General features: G+C 35.1%; 2 protein-coding genes and 1 pseudogene across 7 annotated transcripts; 1 reads left to right on the top strand and 2 right to left on the bottom strand.

Annotated features, from left to right (window-relative positions):
- Nucleotides 1–2,572: 2,572 nt before the first annotated feature.
- LOC101249176 (zeatin O-xylosyltransferase-like) lies at nucleotides 2,573–4,227 on the top strand. Its single transcript, XM_069298415.1, has one exon. The coding sequence runs from the start codon at nucleotides 2,691–2,693 to the stop codon at nucleotides 4,098–4,100; it is 1,410 nt and encodes a 469-aa protein (XP_069154516.1). The 5' UTR covers nucleotides 2,573–2,690; the 3' UTR covers nucleotides 4,101–4,227.
- LOC101249461 (probable metal-nicotianamine transporter YSL7) lies at nucleotides 2,669–6,628 on the bottom strand (annotated as a pseudogene).
- A 1,468-nt stretch (nucleotides 6,629–8,096) lies between these two features.
- On the bottom strand, nucleotides 8,097–15,778 carry LOC101246429 (dihydrolipoyl dehydrogenase 1, chloroplastic). 6 transcript variants are annotated; one of them, XM_069298414.1, is made up of 17 exons: nucleotides 15,408–15,756; nucleotides 14,532–14,763; nucleotides 14,110–14,280; nucleotides 13,824–13,970; nucleotides 13,066–13,200; nucleotides 12,863–12,980; nucleotides 12,257–12,381; nucleotides 10,943–11,068; nucleotides 10,783–10,863; nucleotides 9,948–10,010; nucleotides 9,793–9,867; nucleotides 9,647–9,725; nucleotides 9,443–9,543; nucleotides 9,161–9,274; nucleotides 8,848–8,961; nucleotides 8,673–8,744; nucleotides 8,097–8,549 (listed from the first exon to the last, which is right to left on the bottom strand). In XM_069298414.1, exons 4-17 carry the CDS (start codon nucleotides 13,869–13,871, stop codon nucleotides 8,502–8,504), a joined length of 1,299 nt encoding a protein of 432 aa, XP_069154515.1. In that variant the 5' UTR covers nucleotides 13,872–13,970; nucleotides 14,110–14,280; nucleotides 14,532–14,763; nucleotides 15,408–15,756; the 3' UTR covers nucleotides 8,097–8,501. The 6 variants fall into 6 exon arrangements, with proteins under 6 accessions (XP_069154515.1, XP_025887038.1, XP_019069389.1 ...); XM_026031253.2 differs by having other exon boundaries at nucleotides 14,110–14,192; nucleotides 15,408–15,744; XM_019213844.3 differs by lacking the exon at nucleotides 14,110–14,280 and having other exon boundaries at nucleotides 15,408–15,753.
- Between the last annotated feature and the right edge of the window lie 68 nt (nucleotides 15,779–15,846).

Here is a 15,846-nt window from a genome sequence, read left to right as displayed (position 1 = left end):
TTCTCGTTTTTAATTAAATTTAATCTTGTGGGAGAAGGCGACAGGATCATGTACCTTACAAGGCAGCCATGCCCTGCGTCTCTCTTATTTAATTTATTTTTTTAAATTTTAATTCATTCCGATCTTTTAAGTAAGATTTCAACAATTCAAGTTTGAAAAAATATCATTTTATTAAGATAAATATAATATAAGTTAATCACATAATTTTATAAGTAATAAGTTTATAAACTTTAAATATAAATAACAATTAGAATTATTTTGATTCAAAATATTGATACTTTAGTATACCCTACTTTAATAGGGAAAAATGCACAAATATTCTCTTAACCTATGCCCGAAATCTCAGAGACACACTTATACTATATTAAGGTTCTATTACCCCACCTGAACTTATTTTATAAGTAATTTTCTATCTCTTTTCGCCCTACATGATACAAGCTTGAAAAAGAAGTCGACCAACGTTGGACCTACAAGATAGTGCAGGTAGGCCGAAAAAGGATAGAAAATTATTAATAAAATAAATTGAGAGGGTAATAGAACCTTAATAGAATATAAGTGTATCTCTGAGATTTCGAACATAAATTAAGGGGTACTGGTGCATTATATCAAAAAAATATATATATATTACAAGAGATGCTTAGCTCCTCTCTTGGAATCAACGTACTATTAAGATATTTTTTTAAAATATTAAGCTTACATAGATTTTTACTTCTTATGATAATTTAAACTATCACAAAAATACTTAATGTTATAAAAGATAATAAAACATAAATTATGAAATTAGTGATTAAAAGTTTGTATACGAAAGAAATATCAAAATAATTGATATTTTTTTTATTCTTTAGAATCATTTTCTTGATTTTACCTCTATAATATATTTGCAATCTATAATAATAATACTAATTATGATTTTGACGTTTGGTTTTATCAAATTTTGATTTTATTTTTCGATTTTAGGAAAGTATGTACCGTATATTTAAAAATTAATTCGATTCATATATTGGTTATTCGGTATGATTTTTTCTCTTTCGATTCGATTTTTCTATTTCGGTTCAATTTAGTTCAACATTTATATCAATTTTTTGGTGTGAAATGAAAAAATAAAATATAAGATAGTTAGAAATTTAAAACTATGTTAAGGAAAAATGTGTATTACCGTGGAATATTTGTCTTTATCAAGAACAGCGTGTCTCCAACAATTTATCGAGAAAAACAAGTATGAAGATGATTTCTTTACATAATGTACATTGGTAGAAATATGTTTGAGTTTATCATGAAAATTAATATTTCAAGTTAACTATTAAAACATTGGTGTTACTTTAATTTATTCATTAATGATTTAATTGTTGATTGAATTTTAATTTTTGTGTTAAGATTATGTCGTATGTATACATAAGAAAAAAATAACTTTTTTAAAATAAAATTTTCGTTTTTTGATATATTAAAATTTTGAGACCCTTACACTTAATCCTAAATCGAACTTCCAAAAATATAATATTAATACCAAATCAAAAAACTAAAAAATTAATTAAATTTGATTCGATTCGATTTTTCGATTTTCAGATATTTATGATCACCTTTACATCTTTTAAATATAAGATGCCGCCTAGGAGTTTTGAATGCATTTCCCAATGTCAACATGGTGTCATAATATTGTCAGCCTATTATGAGAATAGTCCAAACTTTCATCACATTTAATTTCAATGTCTATTATAAACAAAATTATATTAAAAAAATGAGATTATTTATGCAAATTTTATATTTATATATATTTTAAATATATAATAATTTATTTAAATAAAAATTTTACTTTTCTTTTCTATGTAATTACGATTTCATCACAATGACCAAACGAAGACAAAAAATACCAACAACATGATAGTGAAACTAATTCTACAACATTTATTTAAGAAAAAATTAGAGAAATCTCAAATTTAAATTTTTTTATTATCATCATCTCTTATTAATTTTATAAATTTTACAAATTTCTTATTTTTCTCATATCAAATTAATGTATCTTGCGCATTATAGATTAGTGTATCATGTATAAAATGTAATGTATTTTACTTAACGGTTGATCTATCTCGCGCATCAGATTAATGTCAGCGCTTATACTATTGTATCTGTTTGAGGGATTTCTGTAATTATAAATTTATAAGGGACAAATATTAATTTTGCCTTAAAAGTTGTGACTTATGTCGTTTGCCCTTTATTTACTCCCTCCATTTAAAAAAAACGACTTTCTTTCCTTTTTAGTTTTTTTTTTAAAAAATGACCTCTTTCTATTTTTGGTAATAACTTTCAAAATGACATGTTTAAGGTCACGATACTAAAAAGGTAATTTTGTACATTTGAGATAACTTTAATTTAAGATCACATGATCAAAAGTCTTTTCTTATTTTCTTAAAATTCGTATTGAGTCATACTAGATCATTCTCTATTAAACGGAGGAAGTACTTACTTTGGGAAGCGTGGGAAAAGACCCATGTGCAATGAATGAGTAGACGCATAGTAGGTAAAAGAAAAGTTGGGGAATACAAAATTATTAGAATTTTAAAGTCGTTTCATTTTTGAAAAACGAAAATATAATTTTTTGACGAACAAGGTTCACTACGCCCACACTAGCTTCTCATCTCTATAAACGTTAGCCAGTGCCTCCTAATTCTTTGTTCACTCTCACTGAAAATCCAATGGAAAACACTCAAAATATTCCAAATTTGAAGAAAAAATTAGGTGATGAAGTTGTTGTAGTTATGGTTCCATTTCAAACACAAAGTCATCTTGATCCTTTTCTCCAATTTGCTTGCTTAATCTCTTCTTATGGTCTCTCTGTTCATTATCTTAGCCTACCTAGTTACAATCACGACACTAAGGCTCGTGCCACGATGTTAAATCCTTGCGATTTAGCCACTATTCATTTTCATGACCTCGAAATGATTCCTACTCCACTCGACCCTGAAATCCCTAGTGAAGTACCTAAACACTTCCATTTATTCTGGAATGTTACCATGCATCTCCGCGAATCCATTACTTCCTTCTTACGTGATATTTCGTCTAAATCAAGACGAATTATCATGATACATGATTGTCTAATGTGTTATAATGTTCAGGATATTGCATCTTTCGATAATGCAGAGTCATACATCTTTAGCCCTGTGATTTCGGCCTTTGGTATGTATTGCGATCACTTATTTCCTCATGTTGGATTGCCTATCCCTATTGAACAACAACTACTTCAAAAGCTACCATCCTCTGAAGGATGGTATTGCGAAGAGATCATGCGAATAGGATCTTTTCAAGTTCAATATATAGGGAAGAGCTCCGCGGGTGATATTCATAATACAAGCAAAGTAATGGAAGGTAGTAATACTTTTATCGACTTGCTTGGAATCGGACAAGACAAGAAGCAATGGGCGATAGGACCAGTTCTCCGGCCTATTAAGAATGAAAAAAATGGATTCCCCTGTTTGGATTGGTTGGATAAACAACCTCCAAACTCTGTTCTTTACGTATCTTATGATATGTTGACTTCATTTTCTGATGAACAAATTAAGGAGCTCGCGATGGGTTTAGAGCTTAGCAAACAGAAGTTCATATGGTTGTTGAAGGATCCTGATAATACTGATATCTATCTCGGGGCAAACCTCAATAGAGAATTTGAGTTTCATGCAGGGTTTGAGGAAAGACTAAACGGGGTCGGGTTACTAGTTAGAGATTGGGCACCACAAACAGAAATCTTGGCTCATTCATCCATTGGCGGGTTCTTAAGTGCGTGTGATTGGACTTCTTGTGTAGAGACCATCACTATGGGAGTCCCAATTATTGCTTGGCCTACACACTCTGACCACCCAAAAAATGGTTTTTTGTTAACAGAAATGCTGAAAATTGGCCTGGTTATAACGGAATGGGATAAGAAACGCGATGAGATGGTCACTGCATCCACCATTGATAATGTCGTGAGGAAGTTAATGGCATCAGAAGAAGGCGACGAGGTTAGGAAAAGAGCAAAAGAGTTGGGAGAAGCCGTGAGGAAGTCTACTGAGAAAGGGGGTGCTTCTCGAATGGAGTTGGATTATTTTATCGCGCATATCACTAGATAGAATTTTCTATGCTGTCTTCTAATTAATGCTCTTTCAATATTTCTTTCAACCCTGTTTGAATTCTCTGTTGTTAGTTCAAACTAGTTCTTAATAAATGAATGATCGTTGAAATGCTTTAATATCTAAATTTAGTGAAGTTTTTAGTAACATCCAATATTATTGAATTCGACAGAACTCGTATATATTAATCTTTATATACCATTGGAGGCAAATGGCATTGAAGGAAGGAGAAATGTACCTTGTTTACAGTGTGAATATCTGCAGACTCGAAGCTATCATAAGTTCTTTGCACCTTTTATTAGTACTGCTATCTGATCAGGTGTATTTGTATTCGACTCCATTTGCGCCTTATTTTCACTCGCGTTGTGATATATTCACAGACACACACAGAACAAAAGTACAACGAAGATTAAAGGTTCAACTTCATTGGATGTGCAATAGAAATGAAACAACATTGCTATTAGAACACGCAAAATACGTCTATAGATTTGAAAACGACAAGGGTATATAGAAACAGAAATTGTTTTAACGTTACTAAATGGAGCTTTGACACCAGCTAGAGCAAGAATAGATTCTGGAATTCCCCACAATGAGTCACCACATATTAGACCAGAAGCCACTGCAGGTCCAAAATCTTTAGCCTTCTGCTTGTTATACATTTGCCAACCGAATAGGATCAAGGACCCTACACACATGTCAATGGCAACGTAGCCTCCAAGGTAAAATGGTATGGCCATGCACATTGGAGTCGGAATGAATCTCTCAAATTTCTTCAACAGTCGAGTCACTAGGTTGATGAGAATAGCAGCGACAAAGAAGCAAATAGCTAGATTGAGGCAATGTTTGGGTAGACTTCCAAAACCTTCAACACCAAGTAGAGCGATTCCACGATACATGAGAGCGTATGGTGCAGGGTATGAACCTTCTGGATCACCTAACCGATAGGCAGAGTTGAAAATCCAGAAGACTAGAGGGGTTATGATACAACCCATGGCAGTTCCAATGAGTTGGCTAAAGAACATGGAACGCGGGGATGTAAGGGTTAAGTAACCAGTCTTGAAATCTCCCATTAAGTCAGAAGCTGTGCCTAGTATGCTCATCATCAAACCACATGAAGCAAGTCCAGCAATCACTCCACCATTCTCCAAACTGACCCAATAACTAAAAGTAAAGGATTGCAATCTTTCCGTGATTTGAGGCGAGGGACCAATCAGTTAGGCCGGCTCCATAAGAATTGCAGAAAGCCAAAATAGGAGCAATCAAATAGGCAACCAAAACGTGATACCATTTGAGCGAGTGGAAGATCATGGGTACTACAATGATCGATACAACTGCAATTCCAGCATATCCCTCAGCAGCTGCCCAGTTGGGAATCTGATCCTTCAAGAAGTATTTGTTTCGTATATTTTCATCTTCATCGTCTTCTTCTGAACAATCTTGCTGAGTACTACTCTTCCTCTTTGTGAAACTTGAGATTGTGACCACCAACATGTAGGCAAAATGGAATAGACCATCACCAAACATCATGGCAATTGCGATAAATACCCTGTATCCTTGTATACCATGAAGACTCGTTGCAGATAAGTTAGCAGAGTACCAGTCGCCTTTCTTAGCTTCAATCATTGGCCACATGAATGCCCACGAGACTATAGCACCAGTTAGCAATGATATGTTGACCATGTAAGGGCAAAGCATATCAACTCCAACATAGTATAACCTTTTGGTATATGCTTGGGAACCAAATGAATGCAAGCTAGCAAATGCGCAGCCTTCAGCACGTGCAAATATCCACTGAACAGCCCCAAATATAAAGCTGAACCCAAACGAGTTGAACAACGAACCAACTTGTTTCTTTGCTAGCTCTGCTCCTTTAGGAGTATGGAAACAGTTGATCAAGTATGCAGTTGCGGTTCCACTTGGATACGTCAACTTGTACTTCATTATCATCATCTTTCTTGATGCAACAATTGAGAATAAACTAACAACAAGAAGATAAGGAAGCATCCAAGTGATAGCAAGATTCTTCGTATTAATTGGTAAATTTCCTGCATCAGCCTGAGATGCTATGTATGGACCCATTCCCAACATATAACTTGCTGTACCACTACTAAAAGCAATGCCAGAAGAAGCAACGACACACACGTCTGTATAACGATATTCTCCTGCCTAGTAAAAGGCTGTTTCAACGTAATTTGTTTGTGCCACGGGGGAACATATTCGTCTTCGAATGCATTCTCCCCTGCTGCTACAACTCCCAATTCTGGATCAACACTATCTCCAGTATTTGTTACCATTATATTTGATTGAACGAACGAATGAAAGTGTGGTGAGTATGATTATAGGTTGGATGTTACGTCTAAGACATGAAAATGTAAATGGAATGGGAAAATGTAAGAAAAACTTACCAAAATAAACTATTTTCCTAAATTAGCAAAGGTCTTTTTTGTAGAATATATGTGATCTTACAAATATGATATAGATTCTTATTTGACATGGAATGGGAAAAACACAATTACACCTAGTCTAACAATTTAATTTTAGTTGTCCACGTTACTATAAATAATTGTACTAAATTATTTGTCAATTTAGAAAATCAAAATATTTACAATTAATTATGTTATATCCATGTAGTTTTGGATTGGCTTATTTTGAGTGTTTCTAAGCTAAAACCCGAGTATCTGGATAAGTGTAAAGAGTGCTTATAAGCACTTAGAGCCTGTTTGGCTCAGCTTAAAAGCTGGTCAAACTGACTTAAAAGTTGATTTTTGACTTATTTAACTGTTTGGCAATACTCAAAATAGCTTATTTTAAGTTAAAAAAAAAATTATTTTAAGCCAAAAGTTAAAAGCTGGAGTAGAGGTACTTTTTTTTTTTTAGCTTATAAGCTGTTTTAAGTTGACCATATTTTTATGCTTTTTCCGTTAATATTTTTATACAATTTCCAAATTACCCATATAACCCTAACATCTCTTTCTTCTGTTTTTTCCTTTTCACGTTTGGCATAACAATTTCAGCACTTTTATCCAAACGCATAACTGCTTATTTTAAAAATAAGTTTCAGCACTTTCAAAAGTACTTTTTTAAAGCTGCTTTTACTAAGCCCATCCAAACGGGCCCTTAGTTTTAAGCTAAAATGCTAAAAATAATCCGCAAGTTAGAAAATACTAACTTATGACTTTTGGCTTATAAGTAAAGAATGAAAAGTCAATCCAGACAAGCTAAATTATCATGTTTGGTTGGTGAATAGAAATTATTTTCTAGTATTTGGTCGGTAAATAAAAAATATTTTCTAGAAAGTATCTTTCATTTATCACGCTATAGAGTAGAAAATACTTTTTCGGAAAATAGTTTCTTACCTGGAAACCACTTCTGATAACTGATCCAAGATTTGAACCCGACACCCGAATAGGGAAGCGAACCCAACGACAAATTCGAGATCCAACCCTAATATTCGATCTAGAAAAGGACCCCGACTCTCGACTCAAGATTCAATGTTGACCACGACACCTAAATAAGGAAACGACCTCGACGAATAGTCTGGGTTCCACCCCGACACCCAACCCAAGACCTCACCCCAACTCCCAACTCAGAACTGGGACCTAACCTCGACATCAAAACCTAGACATGATTGACCCTAGACCTGACCCCGACTCGACTCGAAATTTGACATTCGATCTAGAACATACCCTAACCCCGACCCCAACACTTGACTGGGATTTGATCTCGACATCCAACTTTGGACCTGGCTCCGACCTCGACCCTGATACCGGCTCTAATATCCGACCCATGACTCGATGACCCCGACTTTTAAATTGGGACTTGACCCTGACTCTAACTTGGAACCTAACTATAATCTCTAGTTTTTTTATATTCAATTATTATTTTGTATTCCGCTACTTTGTGTATCCCAGGATTGTATCATCTATCTTTAACATACTCTAAGTAGATGGAGTTGCATCATATCTTTGTAATTCATTAATTTTCAATCACTTTGACTTGGGACTGTGAAACTTGTTTTTCCTACGTTTTATTGCACTCAGCACTAACAAATTACACATGAACTATCAATACAAAGCATAAACCAAATAGAGGCAGAGCCCATGTGCCTCCTCTATTCTGCAATTACAAAAGAACATACATCTTCTTACAACATTTGAATGAGGCCTCCGCGAGCACTACTTAAGAATGTCGATTTTCGCTTCACACTGACACTCCAAGGCCTCAGTAAAATACCCTGGAATCAGTATATCAATTTCTCATGAAAACCTGATTTGCAACTTAAGTTACATGCAGCAAGTCATCCAAATCTATCCTCGTTACATCTCAATGCTTTGTTGAAGATGATCCTATAGCGAGACCGGTGGTGCAGTAGCTCCCTCAAACTCATTAGGCTTCAGAATTTCAGACAACAACTGATTCACCAAGTGGCCGATGGACGTGACTAGTTACCTGGTTGAATTTTTTTCAATTCCTTTAGCTAGTCAGAGAAAATATTGTAAAATTAACAAGTTTACTATTAAAGTGATATACTTTTTCGCCTAGTCTATCCTATAACGTCACAAAAAGGCTTACCTTAGCAGATTTGAACAGTTCATCAAGGACTTCAGACAATGTTGGATGTGCGTGCACTGCGAACTTTATATCCTGCATGGAGAGATTGAAGGAGGTCAAAACTGAAGCTCCCAAGTCCCAAAGGGAGAACTAATAAGATAATCTTGAGATAATATAGTATCGCATAATGGATAACCTGCACGGATGTTCCCAATGCTATGGCGTTGGACGCTTCATGAATAAGGTCAGCAGCATGCATACCAAAGATATGAACTCCAAGAATTTCCCCATTGTCCGGTCTGTATATTAACTATATATATCAAAGAAGCAGTAAACAGGTTAGGATATATCAATCCAAGACACAATTTTGAATGTTTCAGATAAGTGACGAAACATATAACCAAATATCTAGCTATAGGAACTCAACATTCGAAGAACACATGAATCTCAACCATTATGGTTTGCGATGAAATGAAAACGCCATTCAAGAGGTAATAGATGAGTAGAACCTTCGCAAGCCCTTCCCCTTCATTTTCCGCCAGTGCCTTTGTGTTTGCCTTAAAGCTTGTTTTTGCAATGCTTATCTCAAACCCCTCTTTTTCAGCTTTCTCTCGAGCTTGCGGCTGCAAAATGCAGAAGCCAGTTTAAGAAAAAACTAAGTAAAAGCAGTTTTCCACCTAGTTAATCTCATCAAACATGGAAAGAATGATTTGTGAGTAATATGATAGCGATTTTAAAGGAAAACGGTTGACTGCAGAGAATATATTCGTAACGTTTTAAAGAAGTTTCACCTCCGTCAACCCAACCATGCTGATTTCAGGATGAGTAAAACAAGCAGCTGGAATGCTCAAATGGTTAAGCACGTGGTCTCGTCCAGAGACTTGTTCGACAACTATTTCATAAGAAAAGGTCATACTGAGTTGTAACATGATATCGATTTTAAAGGAAAACGGTTGACTGTATAGAAAATATTCGCAACATAATTCAATACGCACCAGATATTCCCTGAGCACTGGCTGCATGGGCAAGCATCATTTTACCATTCGCATCACCAATGCAATAAAGGTGAGGTACCTAGTGGTAAAAGCATTGTTAGAACAACATTTAAAGCCACGTCGACAATAGAGTAGTTCCAGCTAACCAAATTTCCATCAGCATCAACAACTCGCATACGCTCATCAACAGGAATAAAACCTCGTTGTGTCAACACATTGATCTGCAAAAGTTGACCATTAAAATGAACAAAATCTTCATATCGATGTAGACTATTGTATATGTATTTATGCGAAGACATACATTCTCCAGGCCTAGACCATTCGTAAAGGGAGCTCTACCAGTTGCAATTAGAGCTGCATCAACCTAAAAAAAGCAAAGAGAGGTCACTCACTTGATATTTTTTCACAAACCTGCAAATTAATAAAATGATCACAATTCCATTTCACGTTTTTTAGGATTTATGAAGTCTAATCGTAAAAAAATGGATTTGAGCTAACTCAACCTCAAAAGGTAGCTTATGAGGGGATGATTGCCCAAGTCCATATAGAAGTTCAACTTTTCCTCATCTGGTGTTGTCAAAGCGCGGTTAAGCCTTGAAGCGAGGCCATAACGTGTTGAACGCTTTGCCTCTCATGTACGCTTCAATGTCATCATCAAGGCTCTAAGACATATTTTTCCTAGTGATTCGACAACACTAAATAATTGATATTTCACTTTATCGTAAAAAAAAATCAAAATTCTTTGTCCATATATTTGTCATTCATAATTAGTAGTCTTGGACTAAACATATATATTTGTACTATTCTCCATTTGGCTTTTTTTCATACACATTGTGAGATATTTCATAAACACTCAGGGAACGAAGTAAACCGAAGTATATGTTGCAGTGCAATAGAAATTAAACATAATTGTTATTAAAACATGCAGAATACGGTCTATAAATTCAAAAAAACAAGAAGAATATATAGAACACAACTTGTCTTAATTCTACTAAATATTCAAATACACATAACCTAATTTTGATTGTTAAAGAGAATGACTCTAAAGCAATGAGCTCCAGACAAAATTTTGTGAAATGCATGTACAAGTTCTAATAAAAAACAAAAACGAAAGAAGCGTAATAATATTGTTTTACCTCCAAAGTGTCCTTTACTTCTTTAGTCTTGGCGTCAGTTAGCTCAATAACAACTGGTCTCCCATCCTTTGCGGGGGTGATCTGAACGAATTATTAGAGAAGATAGTTAAGATATTTGGGAACTTGTGGTTGAAGTAACATAAACAAGAGTGATCAATACCTTCGTTGCAAACACTCCAGTGTGATAATCAATTTTCCTTGGATTTACGAGAATCCTTTGAGCTAACTTACTAATCTCTGGATCAAATCCAGGCATAAGTTGATCTAGAGCTTCAATAAAGGTAACCTGTGACTAAAAATGATTGTTAGTTATCTGATTTTTTAAAGAGAATTCAAAATCGTTGAGGTACCTCTAGGAGAAGATTAAGCTCAAAGAACATTTCAAACAAACCAAAATGAAAGGCTAAACAGCTACTGTTGCTACTGTTCACCTATCCATTATGTTCAACATAATTTCTTCTTTGTTGTATCTCCCTCTTCATACGTGACTTTATTATGCTTTACTTGAGCCCAAGGGTCTATCCAAAACAATCTCTCTAGGAGTAAGCGCTGCATACACCCCACCCTCCCCAGACCTCATTTGTGGGATTACACTGGGTATTGTTGTTATTGTAGTTTAATTTAAACTCCACCGCTTGTGTGAGTTTTGCACATTTTGCCTGTCCCAAGTCTGGATAAAAGATGTTGTTGTAGGTTGATACAACTAGCGTTAACTAGTTAATTGATGATGAATCCTTTCTATACATATGAAACAGGTTCAAATGGAGCAAAATGGATAGTAACGATTGATATAGCTGACCTCGACTAGTTTGATCTGAGACTTTATCGTTTTCGTGCTTGAAAAAGGAAAGCAAGGCTTGTTCTCTTATCAAGCAGAGACGAAGTATAACTTAGGTAAAGGTCAAAAGCTAAGCTTCGAATCTAGGATATACTAAGATTGGAATCAGCAAAACCTTCAATATGCAAGATTTTAGGATGGCAGTGTAGACAACAAGTAACATAAACTTCAAAGGATTGAAAATAAGACCGGTCAGAATTTAGAAATGTAATGTTTCACAGAGAAGGAAACAAGACGCAGGTACATGGTAACTAGAAAGAGAACAGTCACCACAACATCTTGTATGATACCAAGCAAATGATCACATCACAAAGGAAAGAAAACACCTATATATTTGAAATGGCACATTTTGGTTCTGGTTCCTTTTCGAATGGCAAGTTTCGGTTTCAAAGGTTGATGACATTCTGAAACAAATTGAATAGCAGAATATTAAGTACATAAAAAAAAATTAGATTTCACTTTTCACAATTGAAACAGAATTACTTGCAAAAATGGTCAAACTTTTTCGAAAAGAGTCATCAAGTTTTAGCTAGAGGTTGATTTGGCCAATTTTGCCTAGAAACAGCATTTCAAAGGCGGAAAGAAGGAACAGCGGTCTTAAGAAAATGAATTAGAGATTTAAAGAGGCGAAACTACCTCACTACCAAGTGCGGTATACACATCACTAAATTCAAGTCCAATATAACCACTTCCTACTATAGCTATCCATTCAGGTACAAACTCCAGTTTGAGAGCATGATCGCTGGTAATCACAGTCTTCCCTGAAAATGAATATGAGTTGTATGACTAATGGTGAGGATTCACCTTCCAAAAGGTACCACATCTTAAAAGAAGGCGGCATAATCCATAAGCACACACTCAAACTTGGTCTCAGCTTAAGTAAACACTCCAACTTTGAAACTTTGAGTATGCACATCTAGACACCTCAACTCATCTCTACTATGTCAATTGAGCAATCCAACTTACAAAACGATCATCTAGGCACCTCCAATATTTAATGTGTCACGTCAGCGTCGCGTGTTCACGAGACACAGTGAGGACAATTTGGAGCATTTAATTGTCAGTTGATTGTCTAGATGTGCACTCTCAAAGTTGGAGTGCTAACTTACTAGCTGAGGCCAATTTTGAGTGTATGTTTATGTATTATGCCACAGAACAAAGCCTGCAATACCAGACCACACGTAATTTTCAAGGAATCTTGACAATAATGTAGCAGGAATGGAAAGAATAAAGAAAATTTACCATCAACTTCAATGCCTCTAGGAACAAAAGGGACAGAACCGGTAGCGATAATTATATCCCTAGCGGTAACTTCACTGCCAGAAAAACCAACTTTTCCATACTTCACTCTTTGAGGACCCTGAAGTATTCCATCAGCATGTAGGTTAAGATTAAAAGTAGAATAAGTTCTTAATGATATTCGTTTCAAGCACAGATTGACTTACCGTTATAGTACCCACTCCTGTCAAAATGTCCACACCAAGTGCCTTTAGAGAGTTTGTCAAGTTATTACGAATTTTCGAGGCAAGATTATTAGCATGATCAGCAACTGCTTGCCTGTCATAGCCAGCACCAGAAACCTGTCATTCACATGGAAGAGATTGATCAATCAGCAGACTCGGCCACATTTATGAGGACGTCTAGAAGTGATTTGGATTATTCAAGGATCAAAGTCCATTTTCTTTATAAAAAGGAAACCAAGAAGCAAACTAAAGAAAGTTGATTGGAAATTGTATGGACAACAAACGATATTTGCCAATTTCCAGATTTGTTCTTTAAAGGGCATACCAAGTTCTCCAAGACGATAGACAAATGACATACAGGATGTCATAGTACCATAAGTAACCAACTCTGTATGTTCCCCTGGTTCCTATCTAATCCACACTTTTCACATTTTGGGACATATCAAAATGTTTGAAATCATTGCACTACTAATAGAACTCCATACAACTTTCAAGAAGTCATATCATTTACATTTTCAAATTTAAAACTGGATCTGGCACTTCTCTATCAATCTTTTCGCCCACTATAATATTTTCTTCTGCTAACAATGTGAGTATTGAAACACCATATTATGTAATGCACGGAAATATTAATTTTTGCTCCAGAGTCCTAATATAAATGAGGTCGACTATTTAACTGTTTGTTGCTTCAGATACATCCCTAGTCATGCAGAGACATTTAGCATAATAAATGGAATCACCTGTATACCCAAAGCTTTCAAGTGATGCTCATTCTTAAGTTCCCGCATCCTACCGCTAACTGCAAGAAGTGCTTTAGAAGGAACACAGCCTCTGTTTACACAAGTTCCGCCAATTACATCTCCTTCAATGATAGCTGTTTTAAGACCCTGAAAGGATAGTATAAATTTCCAGTCATCACAACTACGATAGAACTAACAAGTAACTAAGTATATACAACATGCACAATGGTCAATAATGTTATTTCTGCTAGTAAAGTGACAAAGACATGAGGCTGTCGAAACTAACTACAAAAGTGCCGTGTGGATTAGAGTCCACAGAATTTTTCTCTTTCTTCTACCGATTAGTATCATTGCTATTCCCTCCACCCCCTGATGCAAATAAGTGAACATTTAGTCATTGTTGCTAGGATTATGTTGGTGCAATCAATTTGAGAAGGCCTAAAAACAGTCCTTTAGCCTGTCAAAAAACACGTTTTAATGAGAATAAGAGACGCATAGTACTAGTCGAAAGAAATCCTAATGCCAGTTAGATTGGTGTGATCCCCAAAGAACAAAGTTATACAAATGTGAGAAAAGTCTAGAGAACACAAAATAAGATGGCAAGAACTTGCACACTCAATGTCTAAACAGGACGCGAGAGGCAGCTTATCAATGTTAGTTTTCCTTGGCATGGTTCATTCATCACCAAGCATGCACGTGATCACGCACCAAAGATAGGAGGGAGATGCATGAAAGGGTCCAAAGCACCCTAACCCTGCCACTCCTCAGCAGTTAAGCAAATTTGCTAGTCGTTATGCTTAGCATGCTTCAACAATGTCCATAACGCAGGTTCACCTACAGAAACCTTGTTATGACTTCTCTTTCCTCTTATTCGCGATGTTAGGGGCCACATTGCCGCCACTTCCTATGACTTCATTTCCACTCATGAATCGCTTTTGCCCTACGAAAATGTTCAAAATTCATACTCCCTCTGTCTCAACTTTGCATTTTCATATTAACTAACTTTTGGAGTTGAATCAAAACCAAATTAAACCATCTTTTGAATTTTTTTTTAAAAAAGAAGATTTTTAAAAATTGCACAAAGCAGAGTTGCAATGCTCCTAGTATCCAATCCCTCTGTCCCAAACTCCCAATTCATGTGACAGTTTTCGTTTTTCTAGCATCAATGTATGACCAAAAATTTGTGCATGAAATTTCAATTCTTTTTTATATGAAATTTATATATTTATAAACTATGCAAATGTAAGTCACAATAATTGATAATTCAAAATGTTAAAAAATCAATAAAAAACTTATGGTCAAACATAAACTTATTTAAATCTCAAAATTTGATAAACGCCACAATAAAATGAGACGGAGTAAAATTTATTTTTTTATAAAAAGAAAATGGACCATCAAAGTTACAACTTATTTTTAAAAAATCTCTTTCCTCTAACTTTTCACGTGATACGTTTAAAAACACAACAAAAGTGAATTTTGATATATATTCTACTTATTTTTTATTTATAACCATAAAGATTAAAAAATTAATTTCTTTTATTTCAATCAAATTTCATATCAAATCAAAATCGAACAAACTCGTACCTTCTCCACAGCATGTAATGCAGCACCATGACCACCAACACCAGCACCAATTATGACTAAATCATAATCAAACGACGTCGGAGCGCTGCCATTTTCAGCCACTGAAGCTGATACTACTATTTTACTCCTTCGAAAATTACACACTCTCTGAGTCTCACATCGATTAAGCTTCAAAAACTCAAACGCTAAAATCTCATTTCTCAGTCCACAGAACCGAAGATTCTTCAATGGCGTAAAAGATAATTTCTCGAGTTGATTTTGGTGTGATCTCTTCACTAATGAGCAATTTGAAGGAGATAAAACAGATGAGAAATACATTTTCAAATAGTTTCAAAACATGGAAGAGAAGAAAAATAGATATTTTTGAAAGTGAGATAAATGGAGGAAAATGAGGGAGATAACTCAAGTGGATAACAATGGTGACGTGGCAGTATCGGCC

This window comes from Solanum lycopersicum, chromosome 5 (genome assembly GCF_036512215.1).
Source record: "Solanum lycopersicum chromosome 5, SLM_r2.1".
In the NCBI taxonomy this organism is placed as follows: domain Eukaryota; kingdom Viridiplantae; phylum Streptophyta; class Magnoliopsida; order Solanales; family Solanaceae; genus Solanum; species Solanum lycopersicum.
The sequence above is the reverse complement of the archived record's forward strand: the minus strand, read 5'-3'. Positions and strand labels throughout refer to the sequence as shown.

Coding starts and splice junctions, on each gene's coding strand:
- LOC101249176 (XM_069298415.1), top strand. CDS start 2,691: ATGGAAAACACTCAAAATATTCCAAATTTGAAGAAAAAATTAGGTGAT.
- LOC101246429 (XM_004239855.5), bottom strand. CDS start 15,725: ATGTATTTCTCATCTGTTTTATCTCCTTCAAATTGCTCATTAGTGAAG. Junction 9,544..9,646: donor CAGTGCTCAGGGAATATCTG/GTGCGTATTGAA, acceptor CTTATGAAATAG/TTGTCGAACAAGTCTCTGGA. Junction 8,962..9,160: donor AAGGGGAAGGGCTTGCGAAG/GTTCTACTCATC, acceptor TGATATATATAG/TTAATATACAGACCGGACAA.